At 58.8% G+C, this 23,943-nt stretch overlaps 3 protein-coding genes and 1 long non-coding RNA gene across 16 annotated transcripts in view; 1 reads left to right on the forward strand and 3 right to left on the reverse strand.

Moving 5' to 3' along the window:
• Positions 1 to 1,916: 1,916 nt before the first annotated feature.
• On the reverse strand, positions 1,917 to 8,247 carry PEX16 (peroxisomal biogenesis factor 16). Its single transcript, XM_055423938.2, has 11 exons — positions 7,518 to 8,247; positions 7,277 to 7,312; positions 6,371 to 6,447; positions 5,891 to 6,024; positions 5,651 to 5,751; positions 4,630 to 4,710; positions 4,361 to 4,489; positions 4,199 to 4,271; positions 3,952 to 4,071; positions 2,522 to 2,586; positions 1,917 to 2,074 (listed from the first exon to the last, which is right to left on the reverse strand). Exons 1-11 carry the CDS (start codon positions 7,627 to 7,629, stop codon positions 2,016 to 2,018), a joined length of 987 nt encoding a protein of 328 aa, XP_055279913.1. The 5' UTR covers positions 7,630 to 8,247; the 3' UTR covers positions 1,917 to 2,015.
• Positions 8,248 to 11,724: 3,477 nt separating this feature from the next.
• On the forward strand, positions 11,725 to 17,501 carry LARGE2 (LARGE xylosyl- and glucuronyltransferase 2). 2 transcript variants are annotated; one of them, XR_016039008.1, is made up of 15 exons: positions 11,725 to 11,827; positions 11,949 to 12,110; positions 12,203 to 12,315; positions 12,651 to 12,733; positions 12,917 to 13,040; positions 13,247 to 13,418; positions 13,545 to 13,649; positions 14,131 to 14,243; positions 14,314 to 14,439; positions 14,556 to 14,711; positions 14,852 to 15,012; positions 15,487 to 15,697; positions 15,937 to 16,086; positions 16,188 to 16,383; positions 16,814 to 16,952. XR_016039008.1 is itself a non-coding variant. In XM_088843274.1 (15 exons), exons 2-15 carry the CDS (start codon positions 12,011 to 12,013, stop codon positions 17,018 to 17,020), a joined length of 2,085 nt encoding a protein of 694 aa, XP_088699400.1. In that variant the 5' UTR covers positions 11,725 to 11,827; positions 11,949 to 12,010; the 3' UTR covers positions 17,021 to 17,501. The 2 variants fall into 2 exon arrangements, 1 of the variants encoding a protein (XP_088699400.1); XM_088843274.1 differs by having other exon boundaries at positions 15,419 to 15,697; positions 16,814 to 17,501.
• Positions 14,229 to 16,805, reverse strand: LOC148775664 (uncharacterized). The gene is made up of 4 exons (XR_016039009.1): positions 16,478 to 16,805; positions 15,105 to 15,294; positions 14,575 to 14,657; positions 14,229 to 14,366 (listed from the first exon to the last, which is right to left on the reverse strand). It is a non-coding gene; the product is annotated as an uncharacterized LOC148775664 (long non-coding RNA).
• Positions 17,502 to 20,745: 3,244 nt separating the features above from the next.
• PHF21A (PHD finger protein 21A) overlaps positions 20,746 to 23,943 on the reverse strand; it is a 187,746-nt gene continuing 184,548 nt past the window's right edge. For all 12 annotated transcript variants that reach the window (XM_055423934.2, XM_055423927.2, XM_055423936.2 and 9 more), the window contains 2 exons: positions 23,833 to 23,936; positions 20,746 to 22,301 (listed from right to left, as the gene is read on the reverse strand). In XM_055423934.2, the coding sequence (XP_055279909.1) occupies positions 22,035 to 22,301; positions 23,833 to 23,936 (371 nt within the window). In that variant the 3' untranslated portion in view covers positions 20,746 to 22,034. The remainder of the gene's footprint in view (positions 22,302 to 23,832; positions 23,937 to 23,943) is intronic.

Genomic DNA, 23,943 nt, shown 5'->3' on the forward strand with positions numbered 1-23,943 from the left:
ACAGAGCCCATGCTGAGGGCCTCCCCCAGGCTGCCTCCCGCAGCTTAGCATGGCTGCAGGCCCACCTCCGAGGCTGACAGGGACTTCAGCTTAGGTGGCAAAGCCTGGGACCTGGGCCTCTCGAGTGTAAGCTTCCCAAGGGCAGGGGCTACAGGATGTCCAGTATTGGATGCCTACTGGGTGCTCAGTAAATCCTTGATGACCGAATAAATGGAGCGTGATGTCCAGCCAGAGACTGAGTCTCTTCACAGGCCTGCAGCAAGGCTGTGTGGCCCTCTGCTTCCTGCCCAACTGGCTCCCAGGAACCCCTCTCCTGCCAGGAACCACAAATTCAGATGCTCTGGCTCCTCCTAACTCCAAACCTCTCATTTCTCCAAACCCCTCATTTCCTTGCCACCGAGACGAGAAGCCACCCTCTTCCTTTGTATCCACAAGCAGTGCCCAAGGCCTGGCTGGGTCACTCTCCACCACACCTGCCACCGTCTTAACCTGCCCCACCCACGGCTGCAGGCCTCCACGGCAGAGTCCCGCTCCACCTTCCTCCCCTGCCCACAGGCCCTAGCACTGGTGCTGAGGTGCACTTTCAAACAGGTCCCTCCCCCCACCTCCCCGACAACCTGGTGGGTTGGGCCCTGCCTGCCCCCTCCAGCTGCCTCCTCTGCTCAGCTCTCTCCTACCCCAGCAGGGGCGTCCTGCAACAACTACTTGTGCAGTGTTTTTGCGTACACAGCCTCCGCCTCCCATCTGCCTGCTGAAAACAGATGAAGTCTCAGCAGTTTAGAAGCCGGCTTGAGTGGAGGGCTCCCTGACCAAGGCGTCCTCCAGCTGATGCGGGCAGGCAGTCTGACCACGGTCCGCGCACACTTGCAGCGCACAGAGGCCTCCACACACCTGTCTCCTCCACTGTCGAGGGTGAGGGCAGCGAGCTGGGCCTGACTCACTTTCACGCACACCACAAGGCCCAGAGCACACTACCTAACAGATGCCCAGCCATGCTGGTTAAGACAACCCAAGGCCACAGGTCTCGAGTGGTGACCACTCAGTGCCTTTGCCCCCCCGGCCCAGAACCAGGACGGGGCTTCTCTGAGGCACTTGGGGAAAGCAGTCAGGGACAGCCAGCCCGTCCCGAGGTGTCTGGGAGCAGTGGAGGCACAGCGACACAGGGCAGATGAAGCCCTCTCAGAACCTAAGGGGGCTGCCCGACCGGCTAGAAGCCCCAGCAGGAGCATGTGGTCTGCACACAGCACAGAGGCAGCAGAGGCTGCGGGAAGGGGAGACTGGGCAGAGACAGCAGCTGCCATGCCCAAACCCCTGCACAGCGCCTCCAGGAAGAACACGCGGAGACGCCAGCTTGTGCCCCATGAACCCGCACCCGCCAGCTCCCAGCCCTGCTAACCGTACAACTGCCCAGGGTCGGCCCCAGCACTGGCTGGGGCCTAACGCTCTCTTCCCACAGGAGAAAGGCCTTCTGCTCTCGAGCAGGGGTTAGGGCTCGGGGTGCCCCTCTGCACCGAGGCGGGCTCTACCGCGGGGCAGCTGCCAGGCGTCAGGCCCCAGCAGGGCATGGGTCAGAAGACAGGGGCAGTTGGCATCTGCTGTCTGGGTTCAGCAGTGCTGGCCGTCAACAGGGACTGAGAGAGAAGCGGCATTTACTCTCGCAGCTACCGTGGCAAACAGCTTCCCGTGCTTGAGGTGGGACTCCAGCTTTGCAGGCTGGAGAAGCCCGTGTCCCAGTCCTAGTAGGGGCTTCCCAGCCAGTGACGAGGTGCGGCGTGTGCTTCCTTCCCCTCAGGATGCGGAGTCGAGAGGGAATTAGGGGAGCTTTAGTGGAGACCAGGGCTGTGTGCAGAGCCCGGCCAGGGTGTGAGAACCAGACGCACCCTGGGCGGTGGGCATGGAGCAGTCACAGGCCTGGACGCTGCCAGAGTCAGTTTTATTAGGACACAGCGGCCCAGGGGACTTGAAGGGCTGAGGCAACCCCTGCCCCTCCCCACACCCCACTTGTGGAATGTCCGTCAGCCCCAACTGTAGAAATAAATTTTCTGCCAGTTGGGCAAGTAATCCATGAGCGGCCCTGCAATGACAGAGAGGGGAGCGCGTTTAGGGCTGAGGGCCAGACTCCAACCCGGCTCTACCCAGGGCCTTCCTGAGGCTCCTGTCTGCTGGCCGGAGCCCCCGCCTCCCACCTCCCCCGCCAGCATCAGCAACCATGTCTCTGTTTACAGACAGAGTTTCAAGCTCAGAGAAGTCACACAGCTGTTCCGCTGTCCCTGCGGGCAGCCCCAGCCCAGGGCCTCTCTGCTGGGGGGCCTCTCCAAATGGCCAGCAGGCTTCATTCCTCTGTGCAGTCCCCGCCCAGCGAAGCTGGTTTCATGTCACTCAAGGAGCTGTCACCCACCCAACCTGACCTCTGGGCTCCCTCTCCCAACTGTGCGAAGAGTCAAATTACAAGGAGATACAGGGAGCTGGGCCACACATAAGCTCCGTGACGGTAATTATCACGCCCTCACCCCATGCTTACTTGTGACCAGACCAATGCCTGGGATGTGGTCTGCCAGTAGCTGGAGTAGAAAGAGGATCTTGGCCCTGCAACAAAGGAGTAGCCTGAGTAGGATGTCTGGGTCCCTGTAAATCCAGGCGCAAAAAAACCTCTGCTGACCACCTGACTAAAGGCAGTGCATCCCAGAAGCCAGAAGGTCACCACGTGGCTCAAGGGCATCCTCGGGGACAGAAGGACGAGGGCTCTGGTCCAGCCGTCCCCAACCGCACGCCTGGGAGGGTCACACCTCAGCCGACAGCTGGGAGGCAGCCCAGAGCCAGAGACTACATTGTCTGACAATAAAGAGGGGGAAGGGAACTTCTCTCTTCCCAGACTATATTCCAGAGGTCCGCCCTGGCCCCTGTCCTCTGGGCCCTCCTCAGTCTGGGCCACAGATCCAAGGGTGCTGGGCTGGTCAGGTTGGCAGGAAAACAAGCCAGACTGGAGGCCTACAGCCTGGGAAGCCACCTCTGCAATTAGTTAATCCTCAATTCAGAGTGACACTGGGGCTACAATGTTTCCTCCATAGAGTGCAAGCTATCTGTGGGTGGAGGTAACATCCACCAAAGTCTCCCGAGCGTTTTCTCTGGAGTGTGGAAAAGGATTTGGCTTTAGAACCTTATGAGCTTTCAAACTGATCTGAAAATAGAAACTACCAGGCAGTTATTTTCACTGAGGTGGTTATTAAATCTGACCTAAGCTTACTTTCTACCAACTAAGAAAATAAACAGAAGTTGTGTGTACAAAATGTTAAGTACAATTCCAACGATCACTCCAGCCTTTAAGCAGTGTACTTGTTACGACCTGGACAAAGCAGGTCCTGGGAGCCTCCAGCCTGTCTCACAGCCCCAGTCGCAGTATAGGGACCCCTCCTCAAACCTTGGTCTGACCTCAGGTGACCTCTGGGAGACTTGGCCCCGAGTCATCCCTGACTCACCCCCAGCAGGCCTCTCTGTGGCTAGGAGCTCTGGACCCTCTCGGGGGATGGAGGGAGGGCTGGGCTAGGCAGGGACTGGCCAGGAGAGAACATGGATGTGGGAACTGGCTCTGCCACTGGCTGGCATTTCAGCTGCCCAGTCTCTTTGAACTTAAGTGTCTCCTGTGAGCAGGGGGGAATATCCCAACTGTTTAGGAAAGTGGGAGAGCAAGCTGAGGATGGGGAAAGTTTATGCCCACGGTCCCCAGGGCCCTGCCCTTACCTGCTAACAACAGCTTAAGCAGCACACTGGGGATATGACCCCAAAAAATCAGGAGTGACCACACCCAGGGTAGCACATGGCAAGTGTTCAGTGAAGCCAGATCGGGGAAGGAGGGAGGGAGGGAAGGCATGAACAAGTCTGGGGAGCCGGGCCCATTTCCCCCACTCTGCCCTGCGGAGGGTGTGCCCTGCCGAGCCAGGGGTCAGTCCTTACTCGGAGAAGCGGTCATAGAACGGGGAGCGTAGCAGGTAGTAGAGCAGCAGGATGGTCCGGCGCCGCAGCTCCAGCCGCTCCCTCCGGGTCAGGCCCTTCCTGTCGCTCAGGAGGCTCAGGCTGGGGGGAGGGGACAAGGTTCGGGCCAGCGACAGGAGAGGCAGGGACCCTGCCTGCCCTCATGAGGCTGGGCCTGCAGCACAAAGCCGGACGGAGGGAATGGGGCCCCCAGGCAGGTCCAGCTCACCTGGTCACATCCACGACACCGGACAGGAGCCAGGGTGTCCACGACCGCTGACCCCAGAGGCCCAGGCTGAGCACTGCCGGCCACGGTGTTAAGGATGTCTCCGGCACACGGCCTGCCCTGCCTGCCCCCGTCTATCACGACCCGGGCCTGGGCTAAGGATACAGTGCAGCAGGGGCCGGGCGATATACAAGGACTCGGCGATGGTCTCCTGCAGCCCCAGCGGGGTGGGGGTGACACCCAGCTCCTCCCGCTGCTGTGGGGCCCCCCAGTGCCTTGAGTGCAGGGATGGAGCTAGAACACAAGGGTGGCAGGTGAGCGGCTGGGCCCGAGGGCCGGGGCAGGGGGAGGGCAGGCAGTGACGAAAGCCAGGCCCTCAGGCCCACGCTGACCTCAGCACCGAGGTGTCTCATCCAGCAACCTCCCACACTTACTGTGCTGGAGGGTTCGCACCACCCGGTTTGACCGCTTCCCCACATATGACTGCTCCTGGCTGCCAGCGTTGTGGTCACCATCTAGCGGGAATAGATAAAGGGTTGTATTGTCAGAGAAACACGTTTCTAGCAGAGCCTACAAGCGAATGCACGTGCAGTGAACGCTCATGGGCTACGGGGAGAATGGATAAACCTGTACTAAGGCAGCAGCTGAGTCAAGGACACCACAGCAGAGGCTGTGCCTGGGACCTGTCCACAGCAGACCGCGTTCTGTAGCCCTCCCTGACCGGGGGAAGGCCAGCATCACCGTGCAGATGTACCAGCCAAGAACCAAGGCCCCCCAGGCACTGGAACAAGGCAGGGCGCCTGTGGTCCACGGGACCCCAGCACAGAAGGGGCCGTATCTGGACCTCCCCAGTGGCCCAGCAGTTAAGACTCCATGCTTCCACAGCAGGGGGCGTGGGTTCCACCACTGGTCAGCGAACTAAGATCCCACAGGCCGTGCGGCATGGCCAATAAACAAAAATCTTTAAGAAGGAGGGGGAGGGCGTATATTCTGAGTGTTTTGCTTTCAATATGGCCATGAAAACAGAAGCAAAGACCTGCCCCCAACTCAAAGTCAAGGGGGTAAGACCCAGAGGCCAACAGCTGATGGGCCCAAACCCCTGAAGGGGCGCATCTGCTGGGTACCCTGCCTCATGAGGCTGTGCTCTTGATACAGAGCCAGGCCCAGAGACAAGGCTGGCAAGACCCCTGCTTCCTCCTGATGCTCTGTCCCCTCTTCCTGCAGCCCACAAAAATGACTGAGGGCTCCGACGTCAGAAGTCCTAAGTTTAAGCTCTGATTCAGCCTCTGACCTCATCATTCTTTCTCTTCTGTAAAATACCAATATAAAACGATGACAAAATGAGTTGATGGGAAGAGGTGTGCTCCACAGTGACAGTGACGTATCGGGTAGGTCAGCTATCATCTACCAATCAGCCCCGCGCCCCATTCTACTCCAAAGCGGACAGGCACTTACCCCGGGACTGTGCCTGGGTCTCCCTGTCCAGCGGAACAATGGGGGGTGAGGTCTGGAGGCCAGCCTTGAACCAGATCAGCAGGAACATCCGAAGTACAGCCCTGGGTTGGGAGTACAGCAGGGCTGGGGAAGGGGGAGGTGGCTAGCCGGCAGGGGTCCGGGGTGCTCTGCTAAACACCATCGGTACAGCTGGTCTCAGTGACCCCCACCCCAGGCCGGCCCTCCACAGTCCCAACATACTTGGCCAGCTGGATGAGGGCGATGACGAGCCAACGTCCTACTTCGCCCCACACCTTGGTGGCCCCCATCTCCATGAACACCTCCACACACTCCAGCACGCTCAGCCATGTCAGCAGCTTCTGCTGGGACAGGGACTGCAAGAACCCCAGGCCAAGAGGTCAGGAAGCCCCCTGGTTTCAGCTCCTCCCCCATGGGACACCTCTGACAGGAGACGTAGATGTCCTATTCCCAAGATTAAGTGCGTAAGCCTGAGGCCTCCTGCTGGGACAGGCAACTCTACCCTGTGAAACCCAGTCTCTTTGCCTGATAAGGGGACATTAACACCTGGACTCGTCACCTAACAGCTAGAGGCACAGATGGATGCAGCCATGTCTCGTACCCTATGAGACCATAACACCTGCTCCAAACATGGGCTGGTGATTACTATTTTGTTCCTGAGCCCCCTGCTTCTGGCCCTCGGGTTCCTGGCACAATTCTTACCATGGGTAATTTTTTCCGAAGCTCCTTCCGTAGGATTCCGTCATTGAGCAGCACAAGCAGGTTAGAGGCAGAGTACACTGAGGGGCAGACAGTGGCCTTGAGAGGCCGGCTCTGCAGCCTCCACCACCCCCCATCTCCCCAGAGCAGCAGGGATCCCCTATCACCGGCTGTGCTCAGCCACCCACACACTGTGGAAACAACAGGTCCCGCCACCCACTTCCTCAGAGCTCTCCACTCCCCGCAACGAGCTCTTGTGTGAGCAGCTAGAACAAGAAAGGATGGTTTGATCTCGATGACATACCAGCTACTGCCCTGCTGAATAGCACTGGTTATCCAGCAGCCCAGAACTGCCCATCATGCTCCAAAGAGACATGGGAAGTGAGGTCACCTCCTGGTCTTTGCTCTCTCTGCAGCCTGTCCTCGAAATTCTATTCCATCCCTACCTTTTAAAACCCAGCTCATCCTTTCAGGACCCGTTCCTCCTGAGCTGACTGGGTAAACACCACTGAGGCAGTTACAGCCTCAGCATTTTGGAATTTGGGAGATTGGGATTTGAATCCTGGTTGAGGCCTTCGGTGGCTGTTCCTTAACCTCACTTAAACTTCTATTCCCTTAACTGGACAAAGAGGACAATAACAGTACCCACTTCACATGACTGTAGGGAAGATTAACGGAGCAAAGGCAGAAGAGGCCCTTGGCTCAGCCTCCTGACCAGGCAAGGTCCCCAGACATATCTCTCAACATTGGAGGGGGAGGGAGCGGGCATACGCGACGGCCTAGGACAGTGGACGCTGGACCCGTCTGATTCAATCACAGAACTGGATGATCTAACGAGAAATCTAGGAAGCGCTCTGGGAAGCCCTCCCCCACCCTCTCGTCCCCCACCCACCCCAAAGCCCGGCTCACCCAGCTCTGACAGCTCGTGCGAATCGGCGAAACGACCTGGGGAGAAGGCACAGGAGGCGCCGGTGAGAGTCTGCCTCTCCCTGCTGCTGCGGGTCCCTGGACATTCCCTCCCTATGCCCTAACGGGAACCTGGAAGGAACTCCTAAAGCACAGGGATCACTACCCAGGCTCCGCAGGGAAGGGAGGGGGAGGCAGGTGGGGTCAGAGACCCGAAAGGATGGGTCAAAGGTCAGGGTTGCACCTGCCAGCAGGTAACTGAGGCCGCGCACTGCCGTCTCCAGCTGGGCCGTGGCGGCCGGGTGACGAGTCACGTACTCCTGGTAGCGGAGGCCCAGGAGCCGCAGCTTCTCCATCCTGCCCTCGGGACCGACAGACCCACGGACCGACAGCGCGACTGGCTACGGGGCCCTGCTTCCTGCGCCCTCCTTCCTGCTTCCGGCGCTAGGCCCGCCTCTCTGCTGCTTAACTTCCGCGGGCCAGAAGCACTGCGACGCGAGAGCCGCTGTAGCACCCTTCACCCCATTTCTTAAATCACCTCCCACCAGGGTAGCGTTAAGTAACCGCGGGCCTAATCCCGCCCTCCCTAACTCCTTCAGGTCATTGGTTCACACGCTCTCCGCCCCCGACCCCGGCGGCCCCAACCGGCCCTTCCGCCTTCCGGGTTTGCTGCCTTGCACCTGCGCAGTTACAGCTCCGGGAAAAAGCGCTCGCGGCAGCCCGAGCAGTTAATTCTGGAGTAGGGATCAAGAGCCTTTCCAATAGAATGCCGAGAGGCTCGAACGGGAGGACTGGCTTTGAAAGGGCTGGAAGGAGAGGAGCCTTCTCCATCAGACTTGGGCGGGTGGGGAGCGCGGGGACAGCCTAAGAACAATCGGACTGTGTGCAGGCGCGCGTTTGGCCCGTTGCCTTGTCGCCTGACCTCTCCCAGAGGTAGTGCTGGGGAAACTGAGGCAGCGAGGAGTCCAGCCTCCCACGCAGTCAAGATCCCCCTGGCCAGCATCGTTAGTGCCCCGGCTCCCACACGGAGCATGTCCTCCCTCCCCGCGCCCTCCCGCCAAATCGCGCACCTGAACTCCCATCTTCACGGAGAAAAGCCTGGCCTGGGCTTCTGCTCTCCGCTCGGGGTGACCTTAATGAGGACTTTCCCTTCTCTGGGCCTCGGGTTTCCCCATCTGTAAAATGGTTAGAGGGCAGACGTGCTCTTGAACTCGGGGTCAATTTCACAGCGCTTTTTGGTCCTCCGGTGCATCTTCCAGCTCTCAGCTGCTCCCCAAGAAATGAGAGCTTCTCCAGGGAATCTCTTCCCAAACGGGGCAGCCTCCCTGAAAGGAAAGGGCGGCGGGAGAGGAGCGGCCAGCGGTGGAGGGAACGGATGCGCGGGAGAGGCGGCCGCCGATTGGCTGTGGGCAAAGGGGCGGGGCAAGGCTGGGGCCCACGGGGCTGCGCCGTTGGGGACCAGGGCAGCAGGTTTGTGGTACTCTGAGAATAGTAGAGTATTTTACTTAATCCCCTCCACCAGATATTACCTCCACAAGAGGAAAGGATCCGCTTAAGAACGCCCCGTCAAGATTGGAATCCTGGTCTAGTCTGACCACAGAATCCAGGCATTTTAACACACCTCACCAAGAAACCACAACCCATCTTTGAGCTGCCTCCCTGTCTCCTCCCCAGCTTAGTTTTCTTCTTTTTCAGATGGGGGAACCTAACTGCCTGCCATGCCCCTGCCAGGGAATGAAGACTCAGGGAGATGTGTCCAGGGCCTCAAGAGTGGCAAACCTCCTGGGGAAGAGAAGAGGCGGCCATGGGCATCATCTACATTATTTTTCACCACCTCCTGGGTGCCAGGCTCACTCATACTTAACTCCTCCTAGTAACTTGGCCAGATTGGTATGAATTCCATTTCACAGACGGGGAATAAGAGGCCCAAGGAGGGGAATGGACTTGTCTTAGGTCACACAGCATGGCACTGAACAAAGCGACCACAGTGAGTGTCTTCTGTGATAGGGTCCTCTCTCCTACTGCCCACAGCTCAGCCAGAACAGCGACTGCTGAGGCCGCTTGGTCATGAATCAAGTTAGCAACTGGGATTAAGACCAGGGCTCAGGGCATTTGGCTGGGGCTCTTCCTTCCTTCCTTCCTCCCTACATCCCACTTGTTCGCCAAACCTCATCAGCAGTACTCTCGCCCCTGTATCTGAGGCTAGAGATGCAGAGTGAGGAAGGGGACCTGCGGGATTTCTTTGGCATTCCCAGGGCTGGCAGTTCCTGTGCTTCTGGGGAGGGAGTGGGGCCTGGGGGACAGAGGAGCGTGCCCCCCACCCTTGAACAGACTATAAGGGACACTGGGCTGGAGGCTGTTTCTCTTCCCTCCCTCAGGCCAGGGAAGGGATCAGGAGCTCAGCCAGGTTGGCAGCAGCACAGCGGCCTGAATTTCCTCTCCAGATCTTGTGCCACATTAGGTCCCAGACACAAAGAGGGTCGTGTGTACCGGAGGCACCCAGGGCAGCCCCGCCCTCCTGGGCCCCTGCCTGAATTTGGTCACCTGGGCTGGGCTTTGAAGGGCCTTTGGGCAAGTTGGACCTGATCCTGTCTCCTTCACTCTGGCCCAAACCACAGGGTAAGACAGCTAGACCAGTCCAACAGGTATACCGAGGTGGACACTGAGGCCCAGGGAAGGGCCTGGGTAGTCGAGGGTCACACAGAAAAGTCATGGGCAGAGCTGGGTCAAACGAGGTCTCTGGCCTAGAAGACCAGCACTCTTTCATATGCCCATGCCTATCTCCCTTTCCCCTCTCCACACCCCAGAAGAATTTCTTGGAGGCCCAGCAAGGATCTCAGCACCTCAATATCCCCCTGAGTGATAGTTTGAGTGAGGGGTGGGGCAGTACCATGAGTGACTACCGTCATTCTGCAGACCCAGCTCCCTGCACAGACTCCCCAATCAGGCCCTCACAGGGTACCCTAGCCACTCCCCCACAGTCTCTGCTGAGGGGCCTAGGGAGGGATTCATTCAAACTCATCCCAGCTCTAGGCTAGAAATGAGGCTCAGGGGTCTGAAGGTTCAAAGCTCCAGACACATCAGCGGACCCTACCTCCCTTCATCTCTCAATTCCCAGATGTATGAGGAGCCGCATCAGTCTCCATAGTAACCACTGCCCCTGGCCTCCAAAGGCCCAAAGCCAGCCCTTCCTCGCAGACCCCGATTTCCCAGAGAAAGGCATCCTGGCCTCCCAGAGGTGGGGACTTGAGGTGAGCGGGGGTGGTCTCAGGCTGGGCTACTCTGCCACAACTTCTTCCCAGGCTGGGGCCTCTTAGACCCTCACTTGTTACAGCTGGAAGCTGGGCTGAAGGACACTGCCTGGACCCCTCCCTTTCCAGGTCACACTGCGGCCCATCCGTGTTCAGCACATACTCACAGGCCCTGGTTGGGTGCTAGAGGCCCAGTCCGTTGAGCAGCTACCTTGTTGGGGAGACACAAGCTATAAACAAGTCAGTGAGGTTTCCTTGAAAGAACAACTAGGAAAACAACAAACCAAGGAATGTGGAAGGAGCGGCCTACCTTGTGAGAATCTGATAGAATCCAGGAGCAGGAACCTCAAGGGCAGGTGCTGGGACAGGAAACCCTTAGGGCGGAGCGGCACTCTGCAGGGTAGAGCCTCAGGAGGGTGTTCTAACTGGTCACTTCAGCTCTCCAGGGAGAACTGAGCCAGTGTCACAGGACTGACTGAGGGTTGATTGCTGCAAGGCAGGGGAACCTCAGCACAAGGCCTAGAGCCGGGGATAGGCGCTCCGGCTCCATCAACGGTGATGGGTTGTTGGAGGCCCCGAGTGCCCCCCAATCCCTCCAGGGCAGAAGAAGACAGAGATCCAGGCTGGGGGTTGGGGGAGCCTGGCACAACCACGACGGTCTAGGCAAGGGCTGGGGATTCCCGGCGCTGCCCAGGAGGCCCCTGGCCAGCTCCTGGGCAGGAGGCGACCTTCACAAGGCGGTTTTCTGCCGCCAGGCCATCTGCACTGAGTCGGGGAGGAGAGCGGGAACTCCAGGTGCTCCGCGGCTCCTGGGCGGGTCTTGGCCGCCGGCCCCGCCTCTGCCCCCAGAGCAGGTGTCCGGACAGCCCCCCCCAACCCCTACCCCGCCAGGCCCTTCCTTCCAGCCCAGTCCCCTCTCCCTTATTCGGGCTATTCCTTTGATCCTGGGCCTGGGGACCCTGCCCCTCCCTCGGGGGAAGGTTCATGGGGCGGGGAAGTGGGGGATGGGCTCAAAGCAGGTAGTTTTGGACTGGTCCTTCACGGGTGGCTGCCCCCGAGCCCTGCGGCCCCCCTGAGGGTGCCCGCATTTCCTTCCCTGGTGAAGGGGCTCCGGGTAGCGGGGCGGGGCAGCCCTCTCCTCCTCCTCCCCCTGGGGGGGGTCTCCCCGCCCCTTCGGACTCAGCCAAGCGGAGGTGAAACCTGAACCCAGGTTGGGGGCGGGGCTGGCTCCTGCTCGGACGGGGCTGGCTCGTTCCTCCACCTCCCCTTTCCCTGCACCCCAGCCAGCTTCTGAGAGAGCAAGGTTGGGGACCCCACGCCCCTGGAGCATGGGAGGTGGTGACTCAACGGCGGGACAGAAGACCGGTTGACCGTCGGACCCCGCCGCCCAGGGCTGACCGCGCCTGTCCCTCCCTGGTCCACAGGGCCCGCGATGGAGCCCACAGCCCGGGGTCGCGCCCCGCCGTGAGGACCCCTGCCCGCAGCCATGCTGCTCCGAGGGCGCCCCCGGGCGCTGGGGGCCGCAACGCTGCTGCTGCTGCTGCTGCTGCTGATCGGTTTCTTCCTGTTCGGCGGGGACCCGAACTGTGAGCTCGGCGGCCAGAGGGAGGCGAGGCGGGGGGTTGGCGGGGGTGACCGGGATCCGTACTCGGCTCGCCAACGCCACGTGTACCTCCAGATGGGCGGCCGCGGCCGCGGGGGGCCGCTGCCTTCGACGGAGACCAGCCGGCAGACCCCGGGGGCCACAACCACTCGGACTGCATCCCGCCGCCGCCGCCGCCCAAGTGTGAGGTAGGCAGGTGCGCACGGCCCCTGGCGGCGGGAATGCCAGGGTCCCCCTGCGCCCCCAAGCCCAGGGACCTGGACACCTGTGGGAATCGCAACACCTGGTGTCGGCTCTGACACTGACCAGCCAGCCGGGGGCGCCTCGGGTTCACAGCTGCCCTTCTCCTGGCCCTGGCCTCCCTGTTTGGGAAATGAGGGGAGTGTACCCCGGCTCCGTGGAGCCCCCGCTCCACACTCCCACCTAGCTCCGATGCCAGGTGGGGCTACACTGCCCTAGGCCGGGTCAACCCAACCCCAGGACCTTCCTGTCTGGAGCCCGCCGACCTGCTGCCCCTCCCCAGCTCTTGCAGGTGGCCATCGTCTGTGCAGGACAGAACTCCAGCAGAGATGCTGTCACCCTGGTGAAGTCCCTGCTGTTCTACAGGTACAGCCAGAGCGTCCCTTTCCTCCCCGGAAGGAGGCTGTGAGAACTCCCTGAGCTGGGCAGGGAGAAGCTCGGGGTAGCAATCAGTGCTTCCACTTCTGAGCCCCTCGGAGGGGGGGGGGCTCTCGTCACTTGTAGTCCCTTCTGGGGCCCATCAGCTTTCCTCCCTTGTCCTTCCTGAAGGAAAAATCCACTGCACCTTCACCTGGTGACCGATGCTGTGGCCAGGAACATCCTGGAGACGCTGTTTCACACATGGATGGTACCTGCTGTCCAGATCAGCTTCTACAACGCTGACGAGCTCAAGGCAGGACCCCCAGCCCTTCTGCCCCCTTTCTCCTCCCAGGGTTGTGGGGATCAGTGGGAGGGCGGGTTAGAGCTGCCTGGGACCGCCAGTCCCATCACATCTACCGAAGTGCCAGTCCTTCACCCTCCTGGGTACATCACCCGAGTATGTTCCGACACTGGTAAGCCCTTCTCTTGTGGGCTCACGCCCTGTGCTTCCACCCACAGCCCCAGGTCTCCTGGATCCCCAACAAGCACTACTCTGGCCTCTATGGGCTAATGAAGCTAGTGCTGCCCAGTGCCCTGCCCCCCGACCTGGCCCGTGTCATTGTCCTGGACACAGATGTCACCTTTGCCTCCAACATTGCAGAACTCTGGGCACTCTTTGCTCACTTTTCTGGTGAGAGGTCTGGGACCCCACCCCAGTCAGCCCCCTTCCCTGGCCCATCCAGGCCTCCCCGTGGCCTCGCCCTGAGCTGAGGTCCAGTGGCAGCCTCAGACAGCTCCCTCGTGCCCTCCCTCCCAGACAAGCAAGCGATTGGTCTCGTGGAAAACCAAAGCGACTGGTACCTTGGCAACCTCTGGAGGAACCACAGGCCCTGGCCTGCCTTGGGTCGAGGATTTAACACAGGTGGGGACAGTGTGGGGGTTGGGGGGAGAAGCAGGAAGGCAGCCACTGATCCTTGGGCCCCTGGGGCTGGTTAGAGCAGATAATGCTTGGGAGGCCCCCAAGAACTGTTCTGTGAAAGAACACTAGGAGAAGAGCCAGAAATCACAGTTCCAACCTGGGCTGATGATGCTGGATGACTTTGGCCAAGTCACTTGATTCCGCTGAGCCTCAGTTTTCTCACCCATTAAATGGGGGTGATTTTCCCAGCCCTGGGACCACTGAATTTGAGAAGATGGTTGTGGGGATGCTTTGTAAACTATGCTTTACCTCCCCTTCACCCCGAAGAGGGTTAGTTATGGACACAGCTAGTCCACACTACGTCTGAGCAGTCAGAAAATATTAACATGGCACAAAAACAAGCATTTGGAAGACACCTTCAGGAGCTTTTGCCCCAGGAGCTGGTCATCACAGGTGGGCATGACAGCCTTTCCCCCCTGAGCAGGTGTGATACTCCTACAGCTGGACCGGCTTCGGCAGGCTGGCTGGGAGCAGATGTGGAAGCTGACGGCCAGGCGGGAGCTCCTCACCCTACCTGCCACCTCGCTGGCTGACCAGGTCTGGGGGTGCCGGAGGGCAGTGGGGGTGGGCTCTGGACCGAGGTGTGATGGTAACGGTCTCTGTCCAGGACATCTTCAATGCCGTCATCAAGGAGCAACCGTGGCTGGTGCAGCCCCTGCCCTGCATGTGGAACGTGCAGCTGTCTGACCACACACTGGCTGAACGCTGCTACTCGGAGGCGTCTGACCTCAAGGTGAGCCGGGCGGGGGCGCTGAGCGGGGGGCAATGGGCTTTCGTGGGGACTCCTGCTCCCAGCTCCCATCCACCCCTCGCCCCCCTGGCCCCTTTCCACGCCCTCCCTGATCTCAGGTGATCCACTGGAACTCACCAAAGAAGCTTCGCGTGAAGAACAAGCACGTGGAATCCTTCCGCAACCTCTACCTGACTTTCCTGGAGTACGACGGCAACCTGCTGCGGAGAGAGCTCTTTGGATGCCCCTGCCCGCCCCCTCCTGGGGCCGAGCAGGTGAGAGGGAGCCACCTTCCCTTCCCTGCCCTCGGGGAGGTTCTGCCCCACCCACCCCCTTCTCTGGTGGGATCTGGCCTTGTCTTGGGCTTGTCCGCCTGCCCCACCCAGCCGTCCTCCTCTCCCCAACAACCCCCCAGCTGCAGCAGGCCCTGGCACAGCTGGAGGAGCAGGACGCCTGCTTTGAGTTCCGGCAGCAGCAGCTCACCGTGCACCGCGTGCACATCAGCTTCCTGCCCCACAAGCCGCCGCCTTCCCAGCCCCACGACGTCACCCTGGTGGCCCAGCTCTCCATGGAGCGGTGAGGGAGCCGAGGGCAGCCCCAGGGGACACCGTGCGTGGTCTGGGAGTTTCGAGAGGAGGGTTCCATTTGGTGGGAGGGAGAGCTCTTACTGCCTGATGCTTGAGGAGTTCCCAGGAGCTGGAGGCACTGGAGAGATGGTAGGAGGAGCTCAGGCTGTGGGGATCACCCAGATGTCGGGAAGCTGCCCTCCATAGCTGTGGAACCATGGGCAAGGCTTAATATCTCTGGCCCTCAGTTTTCTCATCTGTCAAATGAGAAAGTACCCACCTTGCAGGGTAGCTGTGAAGATGAAATAAGAACAGTTCGAAAAGGGCTTGGAAGGGGCTCAGCAGGGGCTGTCCGCGGCCGCGAGAGCGGGAGGCAGCCCAGTCCTCCCCTGGGCTGACCACCCCCCTCACCCCAGGCTGCAGATGCTGGAAGCCCTGTGCAGGCACTGGCCGGGCCCCATGAGCCTGGCCTTGTACCTGACAGACGCAGAGGCCCAGCAGTTCCTGCGTTTCGTGGAGACCTCGGCGGTGCTCTCTGCCCGGCAGGACGTGGCCTACCACGTGGTGTACCGGGAGGGCTCCCTCTACCCCATCAACCAGCTCCGCAACGTGGCCCTGGCCCAGGCCCTCACGCCCTACGTCTTCCTCAGCGACATCGACTTCCTGCCCGCCCACTCCCTCTACCACTACCTCAGGTGGGCCGGGCCGGGGGAGAGCCACAGCACACGGATGGGTGTGGACAGGGTTGGGGGCACTCATGGGCCCTGGCGGGGGCTTCCCTGCTCCTTCCTGGACCGCAGTGTCCACGCTTCAGGGTACGCTGGCCCCACATCTGTAGATGGGTCCTACCTCTAACAAAAAGAGAACCCCTGGGCCCAGTGCTGGAGGCAGAGACCCCCCCTAGTTCTCTGTTCACGGGGTGCTCCCTCCTCAGGGCCTCCATCGAGCAGCTAGAGCTGGGCGGCAGGCGGAAGGCGGCCCTGGTGGTGCCTGCGTTCGAGACCCTGCACTACCGCTTCAGCTTCCCCAGTTCCAAAGCCGAGCTGCTGACCTTGCTGGATGCTGGCGCTCTCTATACTTTCAGGTGGGAGGGGCCACTGGCCTGCCCCGCCCAGCGCCACGGCTCCCCACACCAACCCCCATCAGCCTCAGACTGGCTCCCGTTCCTACCCTGTCCCCGCACAGGTACCACGAGTGGCCCCAGGGCCACGCACCCACAGACTACGCCCACTGGCGGGAGGCTCAGGCCCCATACCGTGTGCAGTGGGCAGCTGACTACGAGCCCTACGTGGTGGTGCCACGAGACTGTCCCCGCTACGATCCCCGCTTCCTGGGCTTTGGCTGGAACAAGGTGGCCCACATCATAGAGCTAGACGTACAGGTAAGGGGTGCCCTGCTGCCCGCAGCCTTGACCTGAGAACACCTCTAGGCCCAGCGAGGGCTGCCCTGGGTGGCTTAGAGGTAAAGAAACCCACCTGCCGACGCAGGAGACACAGGTCCGATCCCTGAGTCAGGAAGATTCCCCGAGAGCAGGAGAGGGCAACCCACTCCAGTGTTCTTGCCTGGGAAATCCTATGGACAGAGGAGCCCAGCGGGCTCCAGTCTGTGGGTTCACAAAGAGAGTCAGACGTGACTTAGAGACTAAACAGCAGGCCCAAGGGGCTCACTATACAGTGGCACACTGTACCATGAAGGGCCCTCTGTAGAACTCAAGTCTCTGACTGTGGATGAATCTGCTCTCCCCGCCCCAGAGCTGCCACCCTCCCCCAGCCTACGCAGTGACTGTCCCCCGCCCTCCCCCGTGCCCCCAGGAATACGAGCTCCTGGTGCTGCCCGAGGCCTTCACCATCCACCTGCCGCACGCCCCAAGCCTTGACATCACCCGCTTCCGCTCCAACCCCACCTATCGTGACTGCCTCCGGGCCCTCAAGGACGAATTCCACCAGGACTTGTCCCGCCACTACGGGGCTGCTGCCCTCAAATACCTCACTGCCCTGCAGCAGCCCCGAGGTCCCTGACCTCGCGCTGTAGCCGTGGCTCTCACACACACTCCCTGCCGACCACAGGAGTAACCCTGCCACCACCCCGCCCTCCCTGTTATTTAAATTATTTAAGGTCTCTGGGGAGGGGCTGGGGTGGGGCATCTGTGGGGTGAGGCCTGGGGCCTCCGTCTGCTGCTGCTATTCGGGTGGGTCTAGTGTTCCTCGGCCCCAGCTGGTTTGGGGCTGGTTCCTACATCCTCTTAACCGTAACATCCCTTTTTCGTTAAGTTTTAACAGCTCCTTTTCACATTCCTCTTGGTTTGGGGCATGAGCCAGTCAGTAAGCCTGGGGAGGTGCTGGATCTGGCGGGAGTCCAGCGACGGGGCCCTCCCCCAGAGGCCGGGACTGGAGTGTGTGTCCTGCCCACCCTCCCCTGCCGCAAACCCAACACCATGAGTCTGAGAGACTTTATTTGGCTTTATTTAGTAAAATGTTAAAATAAATAAATACAAATTGATCAGCTGCTCTGTATCACCCCCCACCCCCTCAAAACAAAACTCAAACAAACAAAAACAAAAACTTTGAAGCACAAAACTCCAAATACAAGTTCTACCAAGACTGAAATCACAAAGGGCTTGGACAAGAGACAGGTTGGGAGCTGGCTGGCACTTTTCTGCTCAGAGCTCACTGGCCTCCGGCGGCCCTGCCTGACTGCAGCGTACCCTGGGCTGAGGACCCAGCAACACCGGAGAGGGGCAGGGGCCAGAGGCTGCTGTGGGGCTGGTGGAGTCCTCAGGGAACAAGAGCCTTTGTGAGCAGAGAGTGAAGAGAAGTTGTGAGCCCTGCTCTTCCTTTACGAGGGTTCTTTTCAGGAGCTCCACCGGGTTCTCTAAACAGGGAAACTCACGGCTTCTTCCCCTTCACTCTGGCGGGAGGGTCGCCCTTCACCCCCTGGAAAGGAGCTGACACTGAGGACGGCTATGAGTTGGAGAAAGCGGCTCTCCTGTTTCCTGCCCAGGGCGCCCAGCTGAGGGGTGGGGGTGAGGTCCACGGTCTTCGTTTTTACATAGTGCAAGGTCATCTCCATCCAACAAAAGTCCCGGAATCTGGAGAACCCAAAGACTGGAAGACGTACCCGGGCCCCCATTCTTCCTCCTACCAAAAGCCTTCTTCCCCTCGGGTAAAAGTCTCCTAAATTAAGCCCTTTGGATAAACGAGAAAGACTAAACTCTAAAAGGGAATGTAGGGAGGAAACCGCTATGAGTGTGCTGCGTGGGTCGTCGTGGTTCAGGGTGAGAGCCCAAGAAGGCTCTGCTGGCCCCAGGAGTAGGTGGCAGAGGTGGCTGGCGAGGCGACTGCACACGCAGAGACTGCAGTGAGCTGGAAACACGGTCGCCCTCACGGGAGAGGCATGGGGCAAGAACTGCGCCCCACTCACACATCCTGTTTAGCCTGAGCCAAGAAGCCGCAGGGACGCAGCAGGCCCGCAGGGACACTGGGCGAGAGCCGGAGGCCACCATGGCCAGGGGGCCCATGGGGGGCTGGCTCGAGGGGGGCCTCCCTGTCAGGCATGACTGGCAGGCTTGCCCCAAAAGGGCCCAGTAAGGAAGGAAGAAAGCAGAACTCTGGATGAGCTCAGCGGAGGTGAGACAAGACCCAGCAGGCTCTGAAAGAAAAAGGGAGCTGCAGGCCACACTGGCAAGAACGCGAGCAGGGAAGATGACAGCAACATGACCTCAACTGCCTCCAGGGCACGTCACCTTGGCCGCAGGACTCACAAGAGGCCTCTTGATCCAGCCCAAGTGGGCAGCTGGACCAGTCCCAGCCCCCGACCAGCCTCTGAAGCGGCCACAAGCTGGCTGCTCACAGACGTTGTCTGTCAGTGGAGGAAAAGCAGCAGAGAGGAGGAAGGTGGGGCGGTCATGAAGGTGTGTCTCAGGTGGTCACAGGGACCCTTGGGTCTGGAGGGACAGGGAGGCTCTTCTGTTGGCAGGACAGTGGAGGAGGAGGACACTGGTGACTAGGGCCTTTTCTCTGCAGTGAGGGGTATCTGGGAATTTAAATCCAGAATGCAGGTTTGGAGGCAGGGCTGCAGTTTTCCACTCAGTCATCCTAGTTGACTAGCACAACGGCTTACATCTGAATCCATACCCCAGCCCTCGGCAAAGTCAGTGTGACTGCTCATAGCAGCCTGCAAAACCCTGGTCAGTTAGTTCCTAGCCCGGCCGCCACCCCTGAGAATCCCTGGTGGCTCCTTCCTGAGCAAAGGTCTCTTCTTTCAAGAAGACAGGTACTAAGCGGCCACCTCCTATTTCTGGGCCCAGACAAGTCCAATGGGAGGGCTCCAAGACAGGGTGCACAGTCCGCCTCTGGGCTCTGAAGCTTCGCCAACAATTCCTCCAACTAGTCCAGGCATCTCCCAAAGCTCCCTGACTAGACATAGCACCTTGGTTTCTGCATGAGCAAAGGGAGCGCCTTTCTTTGCCCCTCAGGCAAACTTGCAGCCAGGCCCTGACTCTCAAGAGGCCGGTGCAGCCCCCTTGTCATCCCCTCTTCTAACAAACATCCCAGGAAGAGGAACAGAAACTGTTGGTAGAGAAGAGACACGTTTTATGTGCAAAGGACGGCTCTGTGGCAGTCGCCTTCAGGGTCCATCTCTGTCTCTCCGGGCCTCACTAGGTGAGACAGACACGACGTCCCTTTCTGCCCCTCCTGGACTCTGGCCCTTACTGGACACACGGCAGGCTTGGAGGAGATGCTCTGGGAGTGCCCGGGCACAGAGTCTCTGCCTCTCTCCTGGGCCAGATGTGTGCCATGGGCAAAGGTCTCCAGCAGGAGGGCACACGTGACAAAAATATATTTCTCACAAGGCAAAAATGATAGAAATAGTCCAAGCCTTTCGGAACCCTGGTTTTCTCAAGAAGGCGACAAGCCAAGCCAAGGCAAGCACAGCGTTCTAGCCAAAGGTCACCCAGGAAGCCTGTGGGCGGGCAAAGTGGGGTAAGACTCCCATCTCCAGTGCCTGGAGCCAGCAGGCAGAGAAAGCGGCTGGAGATGCAGACCTCTCTCCAAAGGTGTGACGACACGAAGGCCGCCCAAGGACTCCCTCGTCTCAGAGACACCCTGTCCCCTCAAGACAGCTCATTCCCTTGTCCTCTAAGCGCCAAGGGCTGGTGCGGCCAGCCTGCTCCCTGCACCCTTCAAAGCCAGGGTATGCGGGCACCAATGAGCTTCACTGGCCACCGCCTTCAAAGCCGTCCCCCAGGCACTCGTAATGCTGGTGGCTGAAAGACCAGGAGCAGCACCAAAGGAAGGGGTCTCACTTAGGCACCAGCCTTCTGCTCCAGCAAAACCCAAGGGGACAAGAAGCGGGGCCCTGACACCATCCGCGCTCCATGTGGGATCCAGAAGCAGGAGCCCCACTCCCTGCACCAAGCAGGGAGGACAGTCTTCTCCGAGGAGGGGAGGATGGTGGGAGAGCTCTGCCCCTGCCTTTCAGGGCTGCAGCCATCTGGAGGACAGAAATCATGGAGACTAGCCCACCAGTCTTGAGACACAAACACAGCAAAATGTCATCATGATCAGCAGGTTCTGTGCTAAAAAATTATAACTACACAGCATTTTCTCCAGTTCTGACACCTTTTTAATAGAAATCACTGTTTTTAGGAAACAAATAGCACTTTTGTAATTTTTTTTTACAATGTTTCTTACCTTGATCTTAATTTAAGTAACACTAGGAAGACCTCAATCTTTTATTTTCCTTTTTAATTAAAAAAAAAAAAGTTGTAGATTTTGTTTTTTTTTTTTTCCCCAGATACAAAGATTTTTGCCCTTGCATAAAAAAACAGTGCCCCGAACGATGACACAAGGACTCACACAGACTCACTGGACCTCACTGACACTATGATTCCTATTCTACCATGCAAGGTCTCGACTACCCTTAATTGGACTGTCAGCCTGAAAAACAGCTTTTCTATTCCTTATTTTAGTTTTTGTTACCAAAAAAGTAAAATAAACAACAAAATAAAACTTTTTTTTTTTAAAAGAAAAAAGGAACAAAAGCAAAAATTAAAAAAAAAAAAGAGAAAAGAAACTTCTCCATTCGATTCACACACACCTGGGTCGCGTGCTGCTTCGCTCAGGATCTTCTCTTCTTATAAATATAGAAAAGGGATGGAGCTTGTTTTCAAGTAAAATCACTGATCCACTGTGTTTCCTTCCTCGACACACACACACACACCCTTCTTCCCTGCCCCGGGCAAGGGCCACCTGAGGCCTGGCTCTGCTTGTTCTTGGAGAGGGAAGATAACTGGCTCACCCATGGGGATGGCACCAATTTGCCAAAGCAGGGAAGGAACCTGGGGAGCAGGGGGGTGCCCACGGTCGGGGAGCGGGGTGCTCTGGAGAAGAAGCGGGTGGCTGGTTCCTGGTGTCCATCTCTCCGGGCACAGTGCCCACTCCAGTGGACACTATGAAATACTGCTTATTCGGTACACTGTCCCCACCCCGGCTCCCTCCCCTCCCCTGGGCACTGGGGTTGGTGAAATCCCCATCTCCTCTTTTTGGTTTTATAGTAGTGAGAGTTTAGAAACGGGAAGGCCCACGCACTCTTTGGACTTGTCTCTCTACCCAAACAAGCGGCTCGGCAAACAAGGGTCTGACACTGCTCTCGTCCCTCCGCCCGGCCCTGCTCCCCACCCGACAAAACAAAAACAAACCCATCGTGGCTGTGGAGGCTGCTGCAGGCACACACTGGTGTATAATAGAGAGAGTAAATATATTATTTCACTTGGCATGGTGCTGGCAAAGAACCTCCAGCTGGCACTATTTCATGTAACATGGTCCAACCCTTGCATGTGCGCACAGAATAAGAAGGATCAATTGGCAAACTCTGGTGCCACCTGGCACAAGCATCTTCTCTCTCTCTGGAACCAAAGAACCAAAAGAATTCTGTACTTTCCAGAAGAAATCCGGCTTGGCTTTGCTAGAGTCTTCAGTGTTTTGCTCTCCTTGCCGCCGGGATCTCGTGGCTTCTCCTAGCAGGGCTCTGTTATTTAGTCTCTTCCCCCGGGTTACAGTTCGCTGTGCAGCTCTGGGAGGAGGAGGAGGGCGGGGAGGGGGCCGGCGTGGAGGTGCTGGCGTTGGCAGGGGGCGTGCAGTCCGGGCCGTTGGAGAGGGCCCCCACAGTGGCCTCAGAGTCTACAGGTTTGGAGAGGTCGATGCCGTGGATGAGGCGGATCAGCTGTTTTACCTTCTCCAGGGAGCTGTGCATCTCCTTCTGCCGGGCCAAAATGGTGTTCTTCATTTCCATGCATTTCTGCAGCCAATGAGAAGGGCAGTGGCACTGAGCCTCCGGCTGTCCTGACAGGCCCAGAAGCCCTCTCCAGACACAAGAATCCCTGTTGGCTAGGGTGCAGCCCTACAGCTTGTTCTGCTCCACCTGGAGCGGGTATTGCTACCCAGGGGAAGGAGGAGGCCCGAGAGGCGAGAGAGAAGAAGCGAGTGAGTGGTTTCAAAGCCCACTACCTGACACTAGGACTTACAGCCAAACATGAATTACCACTATAATACTGTAAAATAAAAGGCATTAAAAAAAAAAAAGCTCTCACAGCTGAGCTGAAGCTGGTTTGAGCACGTCTGGGTACACTTCTACCTTGCTAATACACTGATATGCTCCGGACTGGGCTGAGCTTTCCAGGATAGACACAAGCCAGTGGTATCTGGATTCAGTTTAAGGGCCTACTGAAGACCACTGGGACAGTAGGATTTTAGAGGCGGGGCCCTAAGTGATTATACATTCACTGATATTTAGGAGAGTCAAAGACTGAAGCCAAGAGAAGGCCTTCTGCTCAGTCACGGACAGGTAGCCTTTTACCGTGTTGTATGAGGGCAGGGGGAGAAGGGGACACCAGAGGATGACATGGTTGGATGGCATCATCGACTCGATGGACATGGGTTTGGGTGGACTCCGGGAGTTGGTGATGGACAGGGAGGCTGGCGTGCTGCGGTTCACGGGGTCGCAAACAGTCAGACACGACTGAGCGACTGAACTGAATTGAACTGATGAGGCCCCCCACACCTACTGGCTTCTGTTCTAGGCAGGGAAAGCGATGTGAAACCTGCCGGCCACAATGGGCAGTGCAATGAGGAAGGACAGCAAGACTGCCACCACGTCCAGGGCACCACCTGGCGTCCACGAGGGCTGAGGCCACCTCACTGCAACAAGGGGACCTACTCAGCGGAAAAGAAAGCCTGCTCCCGTCAGGAGGAGCCTCTGAGTCCCTGCGGCAAACACAGCTCTCCTTCCCACCTGGCCAGCCAGGCTGGGCGGTGTCTACTTTCAGAAGTCATCTCCAGAAAGCGCTCCTTCTCGAGCTGTGCAGGGGGCCCTAGAGAGGCGGTCAGCAGGGCGTGGGAGAGGACAGGAGGGAACGCCCCGCGGACGGGCCGCTAGCTAGCTGGAGCGACTGGGAAGAGTTACACATGGGGACCTGGTCTGTTCAAGCGGCGCCACACTCCTCCCAACATGCTCAGGAGCTCACTGGGGTGCTGGCTATGCTCCTATAGCTGCCACTTGACCTCTTCAAGTAACAGAGAAAATCTGGAGACTGAAAATCTCTCAGATAAAAGCCAAGAAGATGCTTCAGAGCTTGGCTAAGGCACCATGTACCAACTGGCCCCCTGTACCTGAGGACCAACCTCCAACTGGAGGCAAACTGCAACCGCCTCAGGTGGCAGTGTCAGTCAGCTGAAGGAATGCATCAGCGCTCGAGAGCCACACGTCGTCTGACACACACGTAGAGTCCTGCACCACTGTGCCTATCGCTGAAGGCATGAGATCGACTTACACTTATAGAACTGCTGAGCTGCTTCACCTTCTGCTCCAGCTGTTCTCGTTCTTGCTTTAAATCTGAGCTCCACTTAAGTAATTTCTGTTTCTCTTCTTCTTTTGCTGGGAA

This window comes from Moschus berezovskii, chromosome 14 (genome assembly GCF_049115385.1).
Source record: "Moschus berezovskii isolate FMDL1 chromosome 14, NW_MosBer_1.0, whole genome shotgun sequence".
In the NCBI taxonomy this organism is placed as follows: domain Eukaryota; kingdom Metazoa; phylum Chordata; class Mammalia; order Artiodactyla; family Moschidae; genus Moschus; species Moschus berezovskii.

What these genes read in the sequence shown, in the direction of transcription:
- PEX16 (XM_055423938.2), bottom strand. Translation starts at nt 7,629, where the DNA reads ATGGAGAAGCTGCGGCTCCTGGGCCTCCGCTACCAGGAGTACGTGACT. An exon ending in GCACGAGCTGTCAGAGCTGG is followed by an intron (nt 6,448 to 7,276) that starts GTGAGCCGGGCT and finishes TCTGCCCCTCAG; the next exon opens with TGTACTCTGCCTCTAACCTG. An exon ending in GGTGTCGTGGATGTGACCAG is followed by an intron (nt 4,072 to 4,198) that starts GTGAGCTGGACC and finishes CCCTCCCCCCAG; the next exon opens with CCTGAGCCTCCTGAGCGACA.
- LARGE2 (XM_088843274.1), top strand. Translation starts at nt 12,011, where the DNA reads ATGCTGCTCCGAGGGCGCCCCCGGGCGCTGGGGGCCGCAACGCTGCTG. An exon ending in CCCCTCCTGGGGCCGAGCAG is followed by an intron (nt 14,712 to 14,851) that starts GTGAGAGGGAGC and finishes ACAACCCCCCAG; the next exon opens with CTGCAGCAGGCCCTGGCACA. An exon ending in TCATAGAGCTAGACGTACAG is followed by an intron (nt 16,384 to 16,813) that starts GTAAGGGGTGCC and finishes CCGTGCCCCCAG; the next exon opens with GAATACGAGCTCCTGGTGCT.